The 13403-nt window shown below is 40.0% G+C and overlaps 3 protein-coding genes across 4 annotated transcripts in view; 2 read left to right on the top strand and 1 right to left on the bottom strand.

Annotated features, from left to right (window-relative positions):
- The first annotated feature begins 502 nt into the window (after positions 1 to 502).
- Positions 503 to 4265, top strand: ptges (prostaglandin E synthase). Its single transcript, XM_069673499.1, has 3 exons — positions 503 to 780; positions 874 to 956; positions 3210 to 4265. The coding sequence occupies exons 1-3, from the start codon at positions 664 to 666 to the stop codon at positions 3457 to 3459; spliced, it is 450 nt and encodes a 149-aa protein (XP_069529600.1). The 5' UTR covers positions 503 to 663; the 3' UTR covers positions 3460 to 4265.
- Positions 4266 to 7318: 3053 nt separating this feature from the next.
- On the top strand, positions 7319 to 8933 carry LOC138602401 (uncharacterized). The gene is made up of 2 exons (XM_069673877.1): positions 7319 to 7432; positions 8106 to 8933. Exons 1-2 carry the CDS (start codon positions 7319 to 7321, stop codon positions 8931 to 8933), a joined length of 942 nt encoding a protein of 313 aa, XP_069529978.1.
- Positions 8934 to 8964: 31 nt separating this feature from the next.
- The window catches only part of garnl3 (GTPase activating Rap/RanGAP domain like 3), an 89139-nt gene continuing 84700 nt past the window's right edge, over positions 8965 to 13403 (bottom strand). For both annotated transcript variants that reach the window (XM_069673551.1, XM_069673550.1), the window contains exons 30-31: positions 12849 to 12969; positions 8965 to 12754 (exon numbers count right to left, since the gene is read on the bottom strand). In XM_069673551.1, the coding sequence (XP_069529652.1) occupies positions 12589 to 12754; positions 12849 to 12969 (287 nt within the window). In that variant the 3' untranslated portion in view covers positions 8965 to 12588. The remainder of the gene's footprint in view (positions 12755 to 12848; positions 12970 to 13403) is intronic.

Here is a 13403-nt window from a genome sequence, read left to right on the forward strand (position 1 = left end):
GTACAGTTACAAGTGAGTAAATGTACTCGTACTGTACTTTTGTAAAAGGTTGCTGAACCTATCTTTAACTTCCCGCTTTCGGCTACTTCATCATCATTAATTCCAGCAATAAATATTGTACTTCTTACTACACAAAAATTGTTTACAGCTTGATTATTTCCATGTATCGATTTCACCAGAAACATTATATATACGGTGGAAGGAGTAATAACTGAAGATATAATTAGGATAACAATGACACGAGGCATTTTTCTGCCTTATGTCGACTCTTACTTTTGATACTTTACGTTCATTTTATTGCGATAATATTCAATGAGGGCATTTCCGTCGAACAGAGTATTTCCACACGACTTACTTCTTGTAAGTAAAAAGTGTGAATACTTACACCACAGCCAACGTGCCTTCTTAAGTATAGCCTGGGGGCACTCATTTTTCGCGTGCCAAGGTATATCGCTGTTCAGTATGATGAGTGTAACAGTCAGTCTCTTCCGTTGAACCGGAGATCATCATTGGGTGAGCGTGTGGAGGCATCATCACCGCAGACAGTACAAAAAGCCTTTCCCCTTCGCGTTCACTCTCACTTTCAAACAACTTTATGTACGCGTCAGCAACAAATCTGCTCGTGGATTTCAACACAGCTCACTTTGGATAATTGTAAAAAACATGGCGGCTCTGTTAAAAAATGAAGTTTTCTCCTGTTTTGTTTTCTACGGCGTGCTTCTGGTGATAAAAATGTACATTATCGCGATAATAACTGGACAAGTGAGGCTGCGTAAGAAGGTAAGTGTCTTTTAATTTGAAAGGGGGAAAACAACAAAATGTTAACTTCTGGAAGCTTTTATTGATGTATTTTTATTATTTCCTTTCTTAAAGGCGTTTGCCAACCCAGAGGACGCGCTGAGACACGGAGGTGTACAGTTTCACAGAGAGGATCCGTACGTGGAAAGATGCCGGAGGTAAGAGAGCACAGCAAGTTATTTTTTTGTGACTGTTACCATGAGAACAAACATTTATTTACTCGTACTGTGATTGTATCTCATATGTTTAGAAGTGACAAATAAAACTTTATTAAGCTGATTGATAAGTACAAAGTAGCAGAACCACACTACAGAAATACTACATTATAAGTTAAATTGTTACTTAAGTAGAGCAGGCAAGTTAAGTAAGGAAAATGACCTTGCTATTATTCTTTTAATACTGAATTATATTGAAGTTATATTTTATTATAAGTTACTAGTTTTAGGTGTTTTGTATACTGTTTGGTCTATGAAAATGCATCATATTTTAGAAGCTTGTCATACATAAAATCTTAATTTTTTAAAAAGTAAATACTGCTTTCAAGCAACCTTATTGGAGAAACTGTATTGAAGGGGTACTGTATGCTGTAAGTATGTTGGAAAAGTATTATAAAGGTACTGTATTTATATAGTTTTACCCATATTTGTAAGAATATCAGACTCCAGCATGCACGAACATCCCCTTGAACATACCCCCTGGGGGTCCGTGTACAGGACATGAAGCACACACTGGCTTGAAATAAAATTATGAACTATAGGTACCTCAAATTTATTTTGTTAGTTTCTAAGTAAATGTGATGATAGCATCAAAAATCCTATACACTTCTTCTGCTACAATTTATACATGACTGTGTATATGATTAATAACAGGTTATTCTAAAAGGTTAAACAATTTTAAAGATTCCTCTAGAGTTTGTGTATCTTCGATTCTCTATTATTAAGTTCTGCATTTGCCAAATAGAAGAAAAACAATGAAAAGTAAAAACAATCCAACAAACTAATCTCACTCTAATATTTCAAGGAATTAGTGATTCTCCAATACTTTAAAAAAGAACGCCATTCTTTAGTTTTTTTCATAGAGATGCAACCTTTCAGTGAACTGGTGTGATATCTTCCACTGATTTCCATGGAGAAATGTGCTCCACTGTTTTGTTTAAACTTGTCAGTAAATGATCCATGGCAGCTGTGAGGAAAGCAAATATTTTCCTGCTCGGAAGAAAAAAGTTTTTGTTGCCTGCCTCGGACCGTCCATGAGGATATAGCTGCACTGACGGTTCAGATACATTTTTAATAGGCCATCTGGTTTGGCTATAATTCAACATTACTTGTGGAAAACAATCTGCCGGGCTTATCATGTTTCCATTATGTGCTGTTTCTTAAAAAACAGTTAACAGGGCAGGTTTCTCAGAACCAGAATCAGCTTTGTTGGCCAAGTATGTGAGCACATACAAGGAATTTGACACTCTTTGCTCTCAGGTACAGACACACACTAAAGTGACATACTAAACTTAAAAACAAGGACAGGTTAGATGAAGGTAACAGACACTTAAACACTAAAAACTAAATCTTAAACTACTATATACAGTAGAGATAGACCGATATGGTTTTTTCAGGGCCGATACCGATACCGATTATTAGCAGTCAAGGAGGCCGATAACCGATATTTGGAGCCGATATTCATTTGCAGTAAAAGTGAAAATATTGGCGTCAAAATTTTGAATAATACAAACTCCAACACTTAACTTTGTTTAAATGCCTTTAAGCATATGCATCAGAGCCAAAATAACCCAGTTTTAAATTGATCTCTTATCGGCCTTCGAGAAAAAAAAAAGAAAAAAAAAAGGCCGATGCCGATATGTGTCAAAATGCCGAATATCGGCGCCGATAATCGGTCTATCCCTAATATACAGACCTATGGATACAAAAATATTTTACAAATTATTAAATATATATAAGTATATACATTATTTAAAGAAAACACAACAACACTTATAGACAATGGTGCAATAGAGGGCGCAAAGGAAACACAAAAAGTACTAGAGAGCGCAGCACCAGCGCTGCCATCCGCGGCGCCATCTTGTTGTTCTTAGAATAATATTTTTGAGAAGTTGAACCCAGTGGGTTGAGAGGAAGCAGGAAACAGTAGTCTGACTTTGTTGCCAACAGGGAGAAAGTCACATCCATCTGCTGTTGTGTGATGCAAGACTTCAGGGTTTACTCACACTCAAACTACTGAGTCAATTTACAGAGACATTTCTGAAGCCACAGTGTTAGGAAAGCAAGGGCAATTGTTCCGGAAAATCATCACATAAGCTACAACGAGTCACTGAAATAAGTGAGAAATACTTCAGTAGGCCATCACTTGCATCATCGATAACTGAGTCACAACTAAATCACTTCCTCTCCCTACAGAGCTCACGTAAACGACCTGGAGAACATCCTCCCCTTCCTCTTCCTGGGTGCCATCTACTCTATGACCGGACCCTCGCTGGCTGTGGCCCGCCTCCACTTCCTGGTCTTCTTCATGGGTCGCGTGCTGCACAGCGTTGCCTACCTGTTCGCCCTGCGCGCACCCACCCGCTCTTTAGCCTACACCGTCGCACAGATACCTTGCGTGTCTATGGCTCTGCAGACCCTAATGTCAGTCGCAGCGTACGCCTGAATATGCAGAAAGGAGGGACTGAGCTAGAGGTGGTGTTCTGGCCTGAAGGAAGGATTTGTGGCTTGTGTCAGAAAAAGCAGGAGGAGGATACCTGAGAGGCCTCCTGGGAGAGAGAGCATAAAAGACAATATGAAGTGTTTTATGACACCACCGCTTGGAGGTTTTGTCAGTATTTTATTGTTTATTTACAATGTTTAAATGTGAGAATGTCTTAAGAGTTATTTCAAGTTGACTATACTTGCGCATTTGAAATGCAAATGAAGGTTTTTGCTCGTTTTTTTAACCGTGTTTTGTTTGAATAGAATCTAAACTCACAGTCGAACAGTTGTCGAGATTTAGTTAAAGCCACTTGGGAGTATTTTCCAGCCCCTTTTTTTTGTGTTTACACACAACACAAACCACCATTCGTGTGGTTATGCATCCTCCGTAGCTTCATCTATTTCCTATGGGGACATTCCATCTGCTGTGTTTGTGTGCTGTGTTCAACAAAAGCACGGTGGATCCTGGCACGATGACTGAAGGTGCGTTAGGAGATTTGATTCCACACAGTTCAACACGACTTGATGCTCTTAATGTGTGAGGGACAGTGTGCTTCAAGTTGCTTTTAAGGAAGAAGAAAAGAATCTGTTTGGATTGAGAAAAATCGTCATGGAGAGAAAGAAACCTGTGAAAGGTTTTCTCACATTTTTATCTGTGAAAACATTGTAAAACTCTATTTAAAGTATTGTAATAACTATTTATTGTTCAATTTAATGTAAACAGTGATTTTTCTGAACCCCAAGACATATTTTTTAGGCAATAAAACAATTCAAACATCCAACTGAGTCCATGTGAATGTTATTTGTTCATTCAGTTAATTGTCTCCGAGCAGAGAGTCGTACGGAGACAGTCTGGTGTTGCGGGGACCGGGCCCCACTTTTGTGTGTAATGCGTGTGAGAAGTGAGATGATCCAGAAGTCCGCGGCAAAGCTCCAGCATTCCTCCAGTTATTATGTAAGACCGTTTTGGCTGTGCTCGTGTTCACAGTCGTATCCTGAGGGGCCAGGAGGGTTGTTGGGAGACAGACGTACTGACAGACAGGGCAGCGCTCAGACATGCATTCACACAGGGTACTGTTACAGAACGTACGGTCTGCGTGTCAACCTGTTCAAATCACCTGTTACCTTTTCTGCAGCCTGGGAATTTCTCACTCTTTCAGCTCTCAGCAATTCTTCCCACCCTAAGATGATGTATTTCCAGTTATCCCAACGCCAGTGATTTTCCTACCAGGGATGACTAATTTGAAATGACAGAGCCAGAATGTTTCGTGATTATGGAGTTTTCTATCCAAACAAAAGAAATATAACAAACCCTAATTAGGTGGGAGGACTGGAAAAACCTAATCCTTTTGCTCTGGGTGAATGAGCATTATGAAAACATACGATCGGGGTGAAACATAAAGCTAATGCAGGGGCACAGGGGTGTGTCTATTTCCTGTGTATGCGTCAACGCTGTGGTCGTCTCAACCTGTCTGTACAAGGCACTTCCTATACCTCTCACTTTTCAGCCACTACAGTCAAGAGATGATAGAGCTGCAAGGCCTGACTCACTCTCAAAAATAACAATCGTTAAATGTGTTGAGCAATCGGAAGTTTTTTGGCTGCGTAAAATTCTGCCTTTTTCTTTTGTTATTCATGCCTGACCAGGCAATGACTCTTACAAAAGCTCTGCTTTTGTTGCCCCTGGCTGGTCCCCATCAGGAGATCAGTTTATGTTGGACAGGATGGTCTATTGTTCAGCCGGTGTAGGCTTGCCTCTGGTAAGAGAAAAAGCAGCCAGTGGCAGCAGTTACTTCAACAGCTAAGAAACTATGATCATAAATCTTGCTTGTGATTTCATCAAATCAAAGTTACATCATCATTCATCCCCACCTTGTGCAATCAGCACGTGTAAACGATCTTCAGATCCTTTACTTAAAGATAAAATCTCTAGCACCTTCACAGTTGTGCGCTTGAGTGCCATCCACTGGCATTATATAGTAAATGAAGAATACACGTCTCAATTTAACCAGATGTCTATGGCTGGCTCCCTTTGTCATGGTTCTTACTCTTGCTTTTCCTCGCTTTCCTTTTCCCTGCTTTGACTGTTTGCCTTCATCTGAGCATCTTTTCTTAGTATTTTCACTTATTTTTGAAGTTGTATCTGTAGTCATCGATCTTTCCCTCGTGTCGTTCTCTCCTGTCTTGATTGTTGCTTTTGTTGTATTAACTCTCAGATCTACGTCGCTTTGCCATAATAGATTACCGTTTCCTCGCAATGTGCAGCCACTTAGCTCCACGACCCTCTCTGACAGACCAATCACTGCTGGATGATGGAAAAAGCGTGACTAACTGGACACCGCTTGTGATTTTTTCCGCAAATGTCGCCACAGACACCCAGTCCATAAAAACCACCATTGTGTTAACTCATTTGGTAATAGATAGTGACTTAAAAGACATTTATTTAAATGAAAAAGTTGGACATTGTTACTTTAAAGTTGCTGTGATTGATAATTTTACAACAAGAAAATGGCGTCCCACAAGGCGCCATACTGGGTCCTCTTTTATTTTTAATTTTTATCAATAGCTTTCATCTTTTTGTGGATGACACCACTATGTATACCTCATCCTTAGCAATTAAGGAACTAAAAGTTGGTTTTAATATAGTCCAGAGAAATCTTTTTAATTGCAAAACCCCCACAAATGGTTGAGGCTGAGGATCCACAAATTTTATCTTTTAGAAAAGTGTGTTTTAGTTTAGCAGCTAGTATAGCTGTAATAATGCAGTGCAGTGAAAAGTATTTGTCTGTGCGATGTTGTGGAGCAGAAGAATAATAAGTAGAAAATTGAAATACTCAAATGAATAACTTTGAGGTGTTGTTAAGCAAAGAACTTGAGCTGATGCATTTTGCAATTTTCCACTACTGTTGATTTAAAATCAAACGGTTTAGGCTTTCACCCTCTTGGAGAACAAATTTTGTGGCTTCTTGCGTAACCACCTAAACTCGACATTAGCTAACACAGCAGCACAGGTGGTGGTTAGTGAGATCTTTGGCTTTCCAGTTTCGTCTTTGTATGTTTACATTTAAATAAATACCGCTGGACAGCAGGGGCAGAAACACTTTGGTGTGGTAGAAATTAAACTTTATGTGATGTTGTGATGATGTGCTTGCATCTCTGAGGAATCGTGCCACCGTGTCATTAAAAGTTCAAAGTGATGAAAGGTTTGCGATAATCAGAGATCCTTTGAAATTTAGACTGCATTGCAAAAATGTCCTATTAAAGTGGGAAGGAGAGCATAAAACTAGCTAACTTTGATGCTAGTGCTGTTTAAGATTTCTGAAAATACGTCAGGTCCGACTTTCCTCAAGCAACAGCAAGTCAAGGTTTTCCAACATCTAGTGAAATATCTACTTCATGGATATTGGCTGAAGACTGGCGTTGCCCTGTTTTCCATGATGTGTTTCTTGGAATTTGCAATTTAACTTTAGGCCTGAAATTTGTGGTCTTGTTAAAAGAGATTTAAAACAGATGTTGTTGCTGTAATCTCTACCTGCAGTTAAGGCCAGGAGCTCTGACAAAAAAAGCCTCATCACATTTTAGACTAAATGTTGATTGTCGAATGGAAAGGAGGAAAGCATTTGCAGTCAGTTATATGTAATTGGATTGAAGTCAAAGCAGAGAAGTTATCACAGAAAAGTATATTTTGCCATGAAAATAAAGGTGTTTTAATTCTACATAAATCCAACACAGTTCATTGGATTGTTTTTGAAGGACAGTTGCATTTTACCTTATTTATTAAGGTAATTTTTTCACTCTTGCAATGACCCCTTCACAAATGAATGAAGCACAGCAAACCAGTGTCAGTATTCAAAGAGCAGCTGTATGTGATTACTACAAAGATCCAGCAGCACTTCTACTCCGCCATAGAAAGACAACTTGATGCCAGCACTGAGGTAAGATGTTTCTGTTCTTGAAATCCTGGGAAAAGAATTTTGGACAAGCTCTATGGAAAGACATTTTACTGGTACCAATAAACAGAGAATTATAGTATTCATTAGAGGACATAACCATTTCAAAAACAATAGTCTCCTTATTGTAAGCTGAGAGAACTCTTAAGGGCTTTTGAGCAAAAAACAATTTGGACTAATGATGTAATGTGTTTTTCCAAGCTAAGATTGCAGTTAAACAATAAAGTTCAAACTTTTTTGGCTGTTTGTTTTTAAGCACAGGCTCAATTTTAATGACTGTATCTGCTGCCCAGTGGAAAAAAACCCAGACTCAGGCACACATTAAGTTTTTAAACTAAGATCAGGAACAAAGACCACGCCTCAAAGACATCCCATTTCCTTGCTGACCGTATTTTACCACACCTTATCCATTCCTTTCCCCTTTGACTCTGTTTTCACATCCCTCACCCCCAAAACCTTCATTTTTGGTATTTCCTTTCCTCTTTCCTTTCCTAACTACAGGAACCACCGGGGGGCTCCAAAATTAAAGAGCACAAGGAGATGGCTCCTCCACCCTGAGTCTCTACACCACCGGTTCCTATTCCATACGTTACAAGACGAAGCAACTCCATTCCCTCATCAGAATCAATCCAACCCAATTTCCTCAATTACTCTTCAGCCCCTCATCCCTTCATCCCTTACCCCTCGACCCCTACCCTCATCCCTTCGTCCCTTGACCGTGGACCCCTACCCTCATCCCTTCGTCCCTCAACCCTGGACCCCTACCCTCATTCCTTTGTCTCTCGACCCTTATCCCTTTGTCCCTCATCCCTCGACCCCTACCCTCATCCCTTGGTCCCTCAACCCTCGACCCCTACCCTCATCCCTTCGTCCCTCAACCCTGGACCCCTACCCTTATCCCTTCATCCCTCATCCCTGGACCCCTACACTCATCCCTTCGTCCCTCAACCCTGGACCCCTACCCTTATCCCTTCATCCCTCATCCCTGGACCCCTACACTCATTCCTTCGTCCCTCAACCCCTTGACCCTTATCCCTTTGTCCCTCATCCCTCGATCCCTACCCTCATTCCTTCGTCCCTCAACCCTGGACCCCTACCCTCATCCCTTTGTCCCTCATCCCTCATCCCTTATCCCTTCGTCCCTCAACCCCTTGACCCTTATCCCTTTGTCCCTCAACCCTTGACCCCTACCCTCATCCCTTCGTCCCTCAACCCTGGACCCCTACCCTCATCCCTTCGTCCCTCATCCCTGGACCCCTACCCTCATTCCTTCGTCCCTCAACCCCTCGACCCTTATCCCTTCGTCACTCAACCCCTTGACCCTTATCCCTTCGTCCCTCAACCCTCGACCCCTACCCTCATCCCTTCGTTCCTCAACCCTGGACCCCTACCCTCATCCCTTCGTCCCATGACCCTGGACCCCTACCCTCATCCCTTTGGATTGGACTCAGACTCAGGTTATGGGGATTCGACTTGCTATGATTAGTAAAAAAAAACAACAACAATGAAAGTAGCAGTTCAAATTTCATAAATATTTATTACATATCAATGAACAGAATCGACTACTTTCACAGCAGTGGTCTACAGCACTTGTTTAAAATAATTGCTCAAATAATAATATTAATAATAATAATAATAATATAGTTCAGTTTCATTTGAGGCCACATTTGATACACAAACATTTACAAGTAGTACTTGGCATTAAAAACGATGGCGATACAATATTTTAAGACACTTGGTGTTTTTTTTGTGAGTTTTCTTTTGTTTTGATATCACAGAGAGGTTCAGCAACAGTCTAAACAGTAAATATAGATTCAAATACAAAAAAACAGAACAAAAAACAGTGAAAATGCCAAGGGGAGGTAGGAACAAAGAGTACTCGACAGAAACACAGGAGAAAGAGGAACATCATAAATGGGGGAAGCGGTGTTACAAACTGTAACTGCCAGGCATCCCCTGGTCACCCACACTCATTCAGAGTAATAAACAGTAAAGTAGAGTACCTTTGTAAAAATCCCCCCAATCCCGTTTTTTCTTCTTCTTCTTCCTTTTTTAGTTTTTCTGAGTGTTATAGTGTTGGAGAGGTTTTACACTGAGACAGGCAAGAGTTGAACAGAGGGAGGCCGTGAGGGGGAACGAGGAGGAGGAGGCTCATGCAAGATCTGAAGTGCTGCGGTGTTGTGAAACCACCACACAGAGGCGCTCTCATACCAACATACGCATAGAACCACAACTCCCAGTTTGTACCCTGCCTATTAGTGGCTCCTTAAAGCTTTCTCCTTTGGTTTTACTGACTGTCTAGAGTTAGACTAGACTACTCAGAACATTTTTCCATTTAGAATAAGCGTTCGCACCAATTCAGCTTCCTAAATACTCTAAGAGAAAATATTTTTACCAGAGAATGCATTTTATGAAGACATTGCAGTGGGATTTCAGGCTGCTGAAAACACTGATGTTTAGATGTTTCATGAGAGGCTGGGACTTAAACTGCATTGCAGGATTAACTTTATGTAAAGGAGCAGCTTAAAGGGTGTGGAGTATTCGGAAAAGAATATGAAATGCATGGATTGGAAGTGAAGGAAGGTGTTAAATTGAGAGTTATAGTGTATGGATTTTTGAGTGCCAACTATAAGGAAGTTCACTCTTTAAAATAGATTCAAATTGATATAACAACAAAGGTCAGGATGTGAGGGATAAGTTAGAATAAGCAGGAATAAAATGTTTCTCGTCCAGACTTAAGTGTATCCTTTCCAGACATATCTTTAATAACACACTACCAGTTAAAATTGAGTTATGACTGCAGATAGCTGCTGTCATGGTAGAATTTATCAGCAAATTAAAGCAGTTGTGTATAGCCGTTTTTCAATAGACACATGTTGGTATGGGAATAAAATGTCAGTGGGGTCCAGTGAATTGGTACGTAATTCATAGCCGCACCACTGCTGTAGGTGTACAGCTGTACATCTGTGTTTTATTGGACATTTGGAATAAAAACAACAGGTCTTGTGAGCTCTAGAGACCTAGACTAGAACCTTTAAACTTTAACGTATAAACTCCCAGCGTGTTTTATGATGTTTCTTTTATATTGTTTCCCTCTTTCTGTGCTAGTTTTAGGTTTTCATGCACACCTATTTTATTATCTAATAATTTGCTTACTCTAATTAAAGCTCCTGTGATTAGTTTTTTTGTTGGTTATGAAACAGACTGAAATTGATTCTGATGACTCTATATGACCTACAAAAGCAAACCAGACCATCAGCGACAAGATTGATTATTTCTATGTAGTTATTTTTAATGTCTGAAACCGCTGGCAGGGGGGTAGGTGTCAGACGCAGGGATTAACTGCGCGTTGCTTTTGTTTATATTTTCCAGGCAAACATTTAAGGTGAGTGATGCATGTGACTGTTAAAGAAAGCAGGATGAGATATTTTTTTTAAAACCACCACTTAAGCATGTACAGGACAAAATCAGAAAAGAGATAAGAGGTACAACTTTGTCCACAGGGGGCGCCAAAATCAACACAAACCGAAAGTTCCTCACAGGAGCTTTAATTAACTCTGGAAGGCCTAAAGTGGTAAAACTGTCCAATATTTCATTAAAAAAAAAAAAAAAAGTAGAGAATAGTTTAGAAAAAATTGTCCACAGGGGGCGCCAAAATCAACACAAACCAAAAGTTCCTCACAGGAGCTTTAAAGAAATTTTAGTTTGATAAAAGAAGCAATTTCCTGAATGTACATGAATCGAATGACAGATTACATTTTGTGTGTGAATTTGAAATGAGTCCATAGAAACAATATATGTACTTTCTTCAAATTAAGACATAAGTGTTTAAAAAAAGGGACCCTTCACAATTTTAACCTTTCTGCACCTTCCACATACGGAAAACGGAAGAAACGTGTAAAATACTTATTTTATTTTAGTATGGTAAGTTGTCAATGTAGTTTTTAAAAAATATATTTTTTGACAAATTTCAGCATTTAGGCATTTTTTAAATTTAAGATTTGTCTAAAAGTTCTGGTTTTGTCTACAACTATCTTGCACTAATATATTGCACCTCAGGCCCTCACATGACAGTATTCTATCCTTTTAAAATCCGCACTCTTTCTCTCAAATCATGTTGTGGTTTCCTTTATGCCGCTATGTTGGGTATGATGCGCAGACCTCTTGGTTTCCAGAGAAGCTGTTTTTTTGGCGCAGAAGACACAAATACTTGTAGCAAAGGCAGATCATGCAGGTTTTAAGGTCGAGTGCTTGTGTCTTTAAGAGAGAGTGCCTCCGTGTGTGAATTTATCCAAGCTGTGTGAAAGGAGTTATGGGTCACCATCGTAATCTAATGTGGACTACAATCATGGCTGCTACTGTCAAACGCCGTAACACGGTGTCTGTTAGAGGTGTAGTTCTGTGGAGGATGCTGGGAAATGGCACTTGTGGGAGACTTTGCCTCCAGCCCTGTCTACCTGTGTACTGTGAATAAGGAGAGGAATAAAGACTAATATGTGCAGAGAGCATAAAACATCATATTTTTACTAAATATGGGAATAAAATGGATTTTTATAATATATCTATAAATATGCACCACAGACCTGACAGGCATACACGCCCGTCACTGTGTGCACTTTCATGTATAAACAGATGTACACATACATATGCATATCATACAACATTTGATAGTGGATTGGAAATAATCACATAATATACAACACATATTAAGCTTTAGTAACTTCAGAGGGTGTTGGGAACCAGATTTTTGTCGTGCCTCGGAGCGCAGATTTACATTCAGTTTGTGGTTTGGGATCAAACCGTTAGCTTTACCTCAAGGCTGTCGCAGAACTCTGAGTAAACCACGCCATCTTGCACAAACTCTTTGCCTCTTTGGGTTATTTGCTGCGGGGCAACACAAACAACCAACACGCAGTGGCTGAGGGACTGCTTGTGAAAACAAACACGCACACACATACACGTCTTCAAACTCCCACTGCACCCATCTTGTCTGATGAATGGGGAGACCCGAGATACAGGGATATAAACAAACAAAACAAAAAGGAAGTCAACAAACAACAAATTAAAAGCAAACCAACCAAAATAAAAAATAGTGACAGTACAGGAGTGTGAGGGCAGAGAAGTGCACGATGGGATTGTCTTCACTTTAGGTCCAGGACGTCTTCTTCGAAGGATGTGGACTGGGCGAAGGCGTTAGCAAGAGTCGGGCTCTCCGCTCGCAGCACCACCTTCTCTGGCTCCGCCTCCGAACTGGACGAACAATGCAGCTGGACGTCCAGGTCTGAGTCAACAGACTCTGAAGCTAATCTGTTGTGCACAGAGAGATAGGGGTCAAGCTCATTTAACAATGTGCAGGATGTTAAATGTACAATGTTGTTGCTGTTGAATCTGTCACTGTTACCTGTCACTGTTTGTTGACGTCAGTGCTCGTGCTTTGGGATCTTCCTCAGTGTTCTTCTTGCTCATCCTCCTCTGTTTGACGGTTCCGCTGTCTGACTTCCCACTTGGTTCCTCTGTCAAGCCTGTTTTGGTACAGAAAACGTGTGTATTAAAGGAACAGTACGACATTGGGGAAATGCACTAGGGCTGAACAATGAATCGAAATGTAATCAAAATCGCAGTATGGCCGGCTGCACTTTTCAAATCGCAGGAGGCGCATTATTTATTAAAGGTGAAATGTGTGTCCAAAAATACCGTTTTAATTTAAATATTGTGCTTCAGAGATGTTCTGGCCTACACAGCATGCGTAGATGTAAGTATCAAATATCTTTGTTTGGTTCAGATCCCTGCAGAAAACACACTATAATCATTTTAATATGTTTTTCAATGAAAATTAGAGAAATTATATAAAAATTATCATTCAATTTAATATCGTAAATCATATCAAAATCGCAATATAATCGCAATTAGATATTATTTCAAAATCGTTCCTAAAATGCACTCTCTTGATGAGAGT

The sequence above is a fragment of the Semicossyphus pulcher genome, unplaced genomic scaffold (genome assembly GCF_022749685.1).
Source record: "Semicossyphus pulcher isolate SPU_LCO1_2020_fin unplaced genomic scaffold, fSemPul1.0.p SCAF_22, whole genome shotgun sequence".
Taxonomy (NCBI): domain Eukaryota; kingdom Metazoa; phylum Chordata; class Actinopteri; order Labriformes; family Labridae; genus Semicossyphus; species Semicossyphus pulcher.

Excerpts from the sequence above, each read along its gene's own strand:
- LOC138602401 (XM_069673877.1), top strand. The coding sequence starts at position 7,319 with ATGAAGCACAGCAAACCAGTGTCAGTATTCAAAGAGCAGCTGTATGTG. Across the intron at positions 7,433-8,105 it reads AACTTGATGCCAGCACTGAG|CCCCTCATCCCTTCATCCCT; the intron begins GTAAGATGTTTC and ends ATTACTCTTCAG.
- ptges (XM_069673499.1), top strand. The coding sequence starts at position 664 with ATGGCGGCTCTGTTAAAAAATGAAGTTTTCTCCTGTTTTGTTTTCTAC. Across the intron at positions 781-873 it reads AAGTGAGGCTGCGTAAGAAG|GCGTTTGCCAACCCAGAGGA; the intron begins GTAAGTGTCTTT and ends CCTTTCTTAAAG. Across the intron at positions 957-3,209 it reads TACGTGGAAAGATGCCGGAG|AGCTCACGTAAACGACCTGG; the intron begins GTAAGAGAGCAC and ends CTCTCCCTACAG.